At 49.9% G+C, this 9035-nt stretch overlaps 2 protein-coding genes across 2 annotated transcripts; both read left to right on the plus strand.

Annotated features, from left to right (window-relative positions):
* Positions 1-2472: 2472 nt before the first annotated feature.
* PV10_09211 (uncharacterized protein) lies at positions 2473-4702 on the plus strand (the record flags this gene model as incomplete). The annotated part of the gene is made up of 3 exons (XM_016374340.1): positions 2473-2752; positions 2844-3259; positions 3317-4702. 3 exons carry the CDS (start codon positions 2473-2475, stop codon positions 4700-4702), a joined length of 2082 nt encoding a protein of 693 aa, XP_016219611.1.
* Positions 4703-5002: 300 nt separating this feature from the next.
* PV10_09212 (uncharacterized protein) lies at positions 5003-6266 on the plus strand (the record flags this gene model as incomplete). The annotated part of the gene is made up of 4 exons (XM_016374341.1): positions 5003-5123; positions 5203-5485; positions 5570-5660; positions 5724-6266. The coding sequence occupies 4 exons, from the start codon at positions 5003-5005 to the stop codon at positions 6264-6266; spliced, it is 1038 nt and encodes a 345-aa protein (XP_016219612.1).
* Positions 6267-9035: the final 2769 nt, after the last annotated feature.

Here is a 9035-nt window from a genome sequence, read left to right on the forward strand (position 1 = left end):
ATGACTGAGTGTTAGAAACTCGAATACGGGAACTCGAATACGGGAACTTGATACGGAGGCGCCCTCGGGCATTGGGATTTGGGTCTGCCCTTTCGTCCTCTGGACATGATGAACTTTGGAAAAGGCCCAATTAAAGTCGGCAATGATTTGCGTTGAGAGCGACTTAACAGGGACGCCAGACCGTGTACCTTTAGCCTTCAGACAACAAACTAGGAAGTGTTCATCTGTGTAACACTGACTACACAGTTAATAGTCTAAGGTCCACAAGAGCGTGTCCTGAATGTTGTTAAAAGGCCGGCCCGAGACAGCCGCTGCTTTTCCCGAAACTACTTCCAGCCCATATTGCCAGCGCGTGCAGCCGATATGACTGCCACGAGATATAACCTCGGATGGAGATCCTAGTTTGTACACTACGAGATTCGATCCATCAATAAGCTGGCAATATAAAGAGACGACCAGCAAACGATGTTTAGGAATTGACCTGGAATACATTCTTCTGCTACGGTCTATGTATTGATTGTCATCTTCCGTACGCTTTAACACATCCAGCATGTCATCGACTCCGGCTACCACCCGCGCCTGGATCCTGGCAAGTTTCCCAAAGGGACTCCCGACATATTCAGCAATCGATGATAAAGCTACCTTCAACCTCGTGAAACGCGAGCTGCCTGCGTTGGGGAAAGACCAGGTACTGGCAAAAGCTTTGTATCTGTCCAACGATCCGGCACAGAGGCTGTCGATCGACCCATCGATCCCCGAAGAGCGTCGGTATGCTTCGAGCGTTCCGCTGAATAGCCCAATGGATGCTTATGGCTTGGCGAAGATAGTGAAATCGACTTCGGACAGATTCACTCAAGGAATGATTGTCGGTGTCGGTCAGCTGGGTTGGAACGAATACCTCGTCTTGGATGCATCGCAGTGTGTTTCGAGACCGCCGCTCCCGAACGGCTTGGAACTCAGTCACTATGTGGGTGCCTTTGGCGGCACAGGAGTGACTGCGTACTATGGCCTGGTTGTTGTCGGTGAAGCTAAGCCATCAATGCGAGTTGTTGTCTCTGGAGCTGCGGGAGCCACCGGTAGCATGGTTGTGCAAATCGCGAAAAAGGTGAGACTGCTGTTCTAAGCTCTACTCGCCCCTTCGGAGCCTATCTCTGGGAAGCTGACGATCAATCGTTTTCCCACCAGATTGTGGGCTGCTCAGAAGTCATTGGCATCGCCGGAACCGAGGCCAAATGTCGCTGGGTAGAGAGTCTCGGGGCAGACAAATGCATCAACTATAAGAGTGCAACGTTTGAGCAGGATCTCATCAAGGCCACAGATGGCTTTGTGGATTTATATTTTGACAACGTCGGCAATACCATACTGGATCTCATGCTTGCGCGACTGAAACGCCATGGTGTAGTAGTTGCCTGCGGTTCGATATCTGCTTATAATGACTCTCAACCAACGATTCTGAAGAGTGAGCTTCTACCCGCGCTCTCGGGCCCCCGTGCCTCGTTGGAGCTTGCAACAGGCTCAGCGGCTAATTACCAAGTGTTAGATTACATGCAAATTGTGATGATGCGATTGTCGCTCCGTGGATTCATTGTATTGGACTATCTCTCCAAATGGGAAGAGACGCTTCAACTTCTGCGTGAGGCGGTTCAAGACGGACGATTGAAGATCACCAACGAGGAGAGCGAGCAGGTGGTTGAAACGGCATTTGAAGATGTCCCAAAGACTTGGCTGACATTGTTTCAGGGTGGCAACACCGGGAAGTTGGTCACCAAGATCGTCTAGGTGTCGATGACGATTTTCTCATTACTACTGTACATACCTAACTAGCAGAGTGTGTACTCCGTAGATCGTGCCCGCAGCTGTGGAGAACCTGAAGTTTCTTAAAGAGCAAAGAGGACCCCTAGGGATATACACTCAGGGACCCCCTGGAAGTCCTTGGGCCCTCGGCTTCACCCAAATTGGGACCCCATGTAGCCACGTAGCCTGGGTAGCCTCGGTAAACAAGGCTCTTTTTATTAGCATACATCTACCGCAGATATCCCTTACCCCCACCACTCTTTGTCATGGTACCCGAGGTTGATGTACAGTTCTGTAGGCGACAAGCTTATGTGGCTCGCTCACACTCCCTCGACATACCTCTGTCCTTCCATAGCATGAGCTACCTCGCTTTGAGCCATAATGCAGTCGATAATGTTCGAGTCCAACACGCAACAGCGACGACTACTGAAAAAACGGGCAACCAAAGCCTGCAGCAATTGCCGCATCCGGAAGGTCAGATGCGACCTGGTTCTTCGGTCAGCCCCATGCACAAATTGTGCACTAGATCATGTTCGTCTATCATTGCGCCTACCCTATCCTCCCATGACCCAGCTCATCTGAGACGATCCTAGATTGAATGTACAGAGTTGCCATCGAATCGAAAACGGTGAGTGCCAACTTAGGTAGGCAACCTGGCAACATTGACACGGCCTGACCATGAACTGTAGTCGGGTACTGAAACCCTCTCAGAAGGCACAGGCGGCTTCGACTATCGAGGTTCGTCGGTCCAAAGACAGGGAGGCCGGCGCTGAGGTTCTCGCCTCTGTCCCCCAATGCGGGTCATCCCCTCGTTCTATGGTGGGCTCTTGGCCACCAGAATCTCTATGCAGAACCCGAGAGCTCGAGAGCATCGATTCAGACGTAGAAGACTATGAGCCTGACCATATCGCGGGCACAGTTCTTCCCGACGATGGCAAGTTACGGGATCATGCTACCGGTATGTCCCTCCCCTCATGCTACACTGCCCCTTCCCCTGTCCACTGCAGACTGGTACATGTAGATGGTAACATAACCTACGAACCTGATAGCTAGCATTGCCTCCCAGATAATATCACCAGGGTCGGCTCGGCCTTTACCACAGGCCCCTCGACCAAGAGAATTTATCAAAGTAGACTTGCCCTTTATACAACCCTTCTGGTCACAAAGAGCATCTAGACATGAGCAGTACCTGCAACAATGCGGGGCATTTCTGTCGCCACCACCAAAACTTCGCAATGCTCTCCTCGAGAGTTATGTTGAGTACATTCACCCTTTACTCCCTCTCGTTGACATCCACGAAATCTTGGAAGCCGTGGCCCTGAATGGCTCTGGGCGAAAGATAAGTCTCCTTTTATTCCAGGCAATCCTACTGGCTTCTTCGGCATTTGTCAAGGACGAGGAGATCTCAGCTGCCGGATACAGAAATCGATATTATCTTCGAGAAGAACTCGGAGAGCGCGTGCGGGTACTATTATCGTGATCCAACACTTTTTGTGCTCATTTGCTGACCCGTTATCCCTAGATGTTATATGACTTTGACTGCGAGACAGATCGACTATGTCTTGTCCAAGTTCTCATATTAATGACGTATTGGCAGCAAAAGCCCTCGGATGCTAAACACCTATGGCATTGGGTCGGTATTGCGCATACCTTGGCCATTCGGATCGGCCTCGAGCGAAACTCAGAAGGATCTGGCATGCCGAAAGACAAGATGAGGTTATGGAAACGAGTCTGGTGGTCCTGCTATATCCGTGATCGTACACTAGCTCTCGGTCTTAGACAGTCACCACGGACCTTTGTCGAAAGTAAGGACAATCCAGACTTGGAAGTCGACGATTTCGAGATCCGGCAACCCATACCGGCCGTTGTCGAGACTTTCAGCAACTGTACTGCGCTAGTGGACCTGGAACACCAGAAATGGTGGGCCCGGCTTTGCATCTGGCAGTTGAAGCTGTGTCACATTCTGCCTGAAATCTTCGTGGCCAGATACTCAACGCTTGTGCCCAAATTGACCCGAAGCCAAGAGGTCAGCGGAGTTACAGTACCAGAGCCTCCCGGATTCGAACCTGACAAGATCCAGGAATGTGGCAGAAAACTAGATTTGTGGTTCAGTGAAATCCCAAGGGAGACTGTGTACAAATCCCCGGGGTCATTCTATTTTACGACCGGACGAGATCTGCTGGTCCTCCACTGCTCGATGGTCAACATGTTCTACCACGCCTTGGTCTGTGCATTGCACCGACCAAATTCGGCATCCTTGCGACGAGGAATCTCTGCTGATGAAGTTCTCTCACAACGCAAGGCTCGCCACGCCGCGACCACCATCACATCAATCCTGGGAGATTTGCAGATCTCAGAGATGACTGTTCGCATGCCTTCCTGGGGCATGACGGCACTGCTGCAATCTGCCATGACTCACCTTTGCGATTGCCAGGCGGACAACCGCTTCCTTCGTTCCCAGAGCCGGCAGCAGTTCGAGGCGAGTTTTGGGTTTTTGGACGAAATACAGCATGTACACGCCTATGGAGCGTTTGCGATCAAATACCTCGAATCCGCTGCCCGGAAAGTCTATCTTGGACCTGGAGTCTTGAGTTCAACGCCCCCCTTTCACAACCGGAGCGTTGCTGAGAACTGGTCCACCATCAATGACTCATCTGGTGCTGATGCGGCTTCCGCTGCCGTTCCTGGTTTATTTGATCCCATGTGCGAACCGCCTCTTCCTCCTCAACCGGCCTTGATATCGGCAACCGTACCTCAAGCCAGTCAGCTTGATCCCTCAGATTTGAGTGCTCTCAGGCAAAATATCTGGCTGGAAGATTCTGCTATGTATGAAGCTCTGGACTTCGACATCGATTTGAACTTTCCATCGGACCCTGAGGAAACAAACTTCTTGGATCGATGGAATTAGAAATTAGACTCTATAAGAGCTCATTCTAGATAATGAAAAGCAAACCCATGGCTTTGAACAGGCTTTGACATCAATTAGAGGGCCGTGGTAATGTCGAGCCTTGGGATTTTGGAAGATCTCGAGCCTTAGCCGAGGTTCCGGGGGTACAGAAATGTGCCTTGTGTGTCAGGGTATCATGCCGAACTCCACACTTTCCATAAAACTTCAAACAGTCCTCAGATTTACGTCTTGTGTCTCATGTAGTCGCTTGAAGTCACGGAGTGAGAAAAGTAAGCAGAGTAACAATCGGACCGGGAAAAGATGGAAAAGCCAGGTAGCAGAGGCAACGATGTTGTCCCGCAATATTGTAAGGGCGCCGTCGTCGTCAACGAGGGACCCAATTTCCATGTCGAAGTCCAGACATTGCCAGTGCCAGAGATTGGTACGTTTGATTCCAGAGATCACGACATGATCAGAAATTTCCTTCTCGACTGACCAAAGTCACTCGGAGTATGCTTTAGGCCCGGAGGATGTCTTGATCAAACTCAACGTGACAGGGATATGCTTCTCAGACCTGCACTATATGCTCAACGACTGGCCGATCCCCAAGATGTCTGAACTTGGAACGCGGTGTCCCGGACATGAAGGCGCCGGGACGATTGTAAAGGTTGGCGAGAGAGTTAAACGGTTGAAGGTTGGAATGCGCGCAGGCGTCAAACCGATAGCCGACACCTGTGGAGTTTGCGAATATTGTCGTGGAGGCATGGAGGTTCATTGTGAGGATTCAGTCATGACCGGCTTACAGTAGGTATTTCTCCGGCGAGATCTCAATTTCGCTGTTCCGTCCTTCTCAAAACTGTGGCGCTGACACCCTGTCCTATTTTCCAGTGTCGATGGCACCTACAAGGAGTATTTTGTTTCACCCGAAAGATACACTACCATCATCCCCGATGCAGTGCCAGACTATATTGCCGCCCCTGTGATGTGCTCCGCCTCGACTATGTACACATCGTTGAAGGAATCCGGCCTCTAAGCTGGTCAGTGGGCCGTGTTCCTCGGTGGCGGTGGCGGCGTCGGTATCCAGGGCGTCCAACTCGCTAAAGCCATCGGTCTCCGACCAGTTGTTGTTGACACTGGCCTCGAGAAGCAAAAACTGGCGCTAAGCCTGGGTGCCGAGGCTTTTGTCGATTTTCGAGAGTCATCCGATGTAGCCGCAGAAGTGGTTCGTATCTGTGATGGCAAGGGGGCCCATGGAGTCTTTTGCACAGCGCCTCAATCGTATCCGACTTCGTCGAGCTATCTCGGAAAGCAGGCTGGAGGCACGATTATGTGCATTGGTATCCCACCCGTGGGTGCCTGCCATATTGACCTCGACCCCACGACCATGATATTGCAAAAGGTGACAATCAAAGGAACCATGGTCTCTTCTCAAGCCGATATCGACGCGACTTTGGGGTTTGCCGCCAGGGGGCTGCTGAAGCTACAGCCCGAAATTGTTGGCTGGAGTGGGTTCAATGATGCTTGTCAGCGATTAAGAAAAGGATTGGTTCCAGGTCGGATAGTTGTTGATTTTAGTAAAAAGTGATCTTTAGTTCCCCTTTTGCATATAAACATGCCCCTCGGCCCTATCTACAGGTTCTCGCCATTCAACCTCGCTTCACCGGCATTTTGTATCCGTTCAATTGTGCACCGCTTGAGATTGAATCGTGCATCGTTCTGCGCAAGCACAGCTCTTTTGCTCGTTCTGACTATGCTGTACCGCTGACTTCCCCTCATCCATATTTAACCTCATTGCTTTGGCCCATTTGTCATCGATCTGGGACAGATTGAAATACGGGCTCGTATCAGTTTTTTCAACCAACGCCCTCACGGTGCCGAGGCCAAGGTACGCCCAGGGATTGCGTTTCGCTGGCCCAAGGTATTCAATATCGAAATCTTCGTACCGTGGTTCTTTAATAACCTCAATGTAATGTAGCGAAGAACCCGGCCATACAGCATTAACTCTCCCAGTTTCATTGTTCTTGTACCACGATCGACAATTCTCTGTCCATACAGTATGCCGCACCCACTCTTGGCAATGGGCATTGAATAGATCTGTAATCCCCTGCTTTGGGGTTAAAGAGGCGATATACTCTGTCTGAAGCTTCTTAATAAGTTTAATGGTGTAGAGGCCGACATAGTATAGAGGCCCCATCACCGAACCGTTCTCGATAGGCCAATTTGGACCGATACAGATCAAAAAGTTAGGAAAATCCGGTACGCCTAGGCCGAGATATCCTTCAGGGTATACTTTCCACTTGTCCGACAGGCTGACGCCGTTTCGACCGATGATGGGGAACCGAGGACGATAACTGACATCGAAGCCGGTTGCGCAGATAATGGTATCGACTTCTCGCTCGATGCCATCTGCTCCCACAATTCCTGTTGGAGTCACACTCTGGACAGCCGTAAAATGAACGTCTACATTTGGTTTTTGAATCGACCTGCAGGTGAGGCAGGTCAGGAATGTGTAATGGCTGTTATTCGAAGAGCGACGACTCACATCATATAAGGATCACCAGGAGTCACTCTCCGGCAACCAATGCCAAATGAAGGCGTGAAGCCTTTCAGCAGTCTTTCGTCCTTGATGAATGATGCCATTCGCTCCTTCAACTGTATTTGACCCTGCTTTTGAGCATTGGAGCCTTTCATGAAACTTTCCCAGAAAGAGTTCACTTGTGATTCGATGTCTTTGGCATGATGGACCATTTTCGATGGGCTGTCGTGGAATTGCTTGATCTCCTCGTCTAGATAGGAATAGTTTTGGCCATAATTATTTGCAATCTGTACGAACCAGACTCCTTGAGAGCGACCAATGGATCAGATATCTGCAGCAGGCACTCGGGGGAGGGAGTGATTTCTTACCAGTTCTCACGAAGATGTCCATATGCTTGACATGGGGTTGCATCGTAGGGACTGTTTGTATTGATGATGCACCAGATCCAATGACAGCGACTCGATCATCACTCCACTGCTCTGCCTGGTAGTTCTGGGGCCAGTTCGCTGTATGAACGATCTGGGGTAGTGAAATTAGATACATGGATTCTACTGGCGCGCACAATAGCATCAATACCATGACTTACCTTGCCTTCAAACCTGTCCAGTCCATCGACTTTGGGCCATTTGTAATTGTTCAGTATCCCTGTACCGTACAATAGAACGTGGCATCTTTCTTCTGAAATCCTGGTTGTTCCATCTGGCAACGTCTGCTCAATGTCCACCTTCCACTCACTTGTGTCATCTTGCCAGTACGCCCCAATAACCTTGGAGTTGAAATTCATGAACCTTCTCAGGTTGAAAACTTCGCACACCTTATCAAGGTATGACCAGATATCGGGCGCGTAGGAGAAGAATCGCGGCCAATCCGGCTAGATGTCATTTGGTAAGCATGATGAACAAAAGGGAGGGAAGTGGCCAAGGATTCCCACTCACATTCAACGCAAATGGAAAAGTATACGCGTGGCTGGGGATATCGCAACCACAACCTGGACAAGTTGTTGAGTAAGGAAATGTACATGTAGAGTGTCGAAGGAGAGAGGAAGACAGGAAAGAATCCATACCGGGATATCTATTTTCAAGCCACGTGCCACCAATGTCTGGGTTTTTCTCATAAATTACATGCTCAACGTTTTCCAACTCTTTTTCAATGAGATAGGCGTTCATGATGCCGCTCACACCTGCTCCAACTGACAGGATCTTGATCTTGCGCACTGTGGGCGCTCCCAGAATGATATCCGGGATTTCATAGTCGGAATCCCGTTCTACCCCATTTGAGGCGTACCCATCAGTTCTGAAGCCGAACAATTTAGTTAAATCTGGCGCCATGACTTCCACGTTTTTCTGTACTGCTGCTGCTCTGCCAGGTTTGGAAATGTAGGTATATCGAACAAACTGACCTTGTAGAGATGGTCCAGAATTTATCTTCGAAATTGGGAAATGCCACTGGTCGAATGCCTCCACCTCAGTCCCAAACATCGACCCCAGAATATCATTCATCGTGATTGGCCAGGAAGACCTTCGACATAGTCAAACTTGGATGCCTCGGACGCTGGGGTTCGCTCCATTTGGTCACATCTGGTTATGAACAATCAGTCTTCCTCTTCAGGCCGAGGGTCTCGGGTTGGATTCAGGAATAATGACACGTCATTGATCATCCCCCGAAAATCAACATCAAATCCTCGGGACGAGGCTACAATCACTTGGATCAATTGATTTAGGTGATTGGAAACTCAAAGGATCCAACGTGGACGACGGGATATTCTTTTGGTTCCGTTTGACCGAAATCACGAGGGTGCTACAATCAGCAGAACAAGCA

The sequence above is a fragment of the Exophiala mesophila genome (assembly GCF_000836275.1).
Source record: "Exophiala mesophila strain CBS 40295 unplaced genomic scaffold supercont1.8, whole genome shotgun sequence".
Taxonomy (NCBI): Eukaryota; Fungi; Ascomycota; class Eurotiomycetes; order Chaetothyriales; family Herpotrichiellaceae; genus Exophiala; species Exophiala mesophila.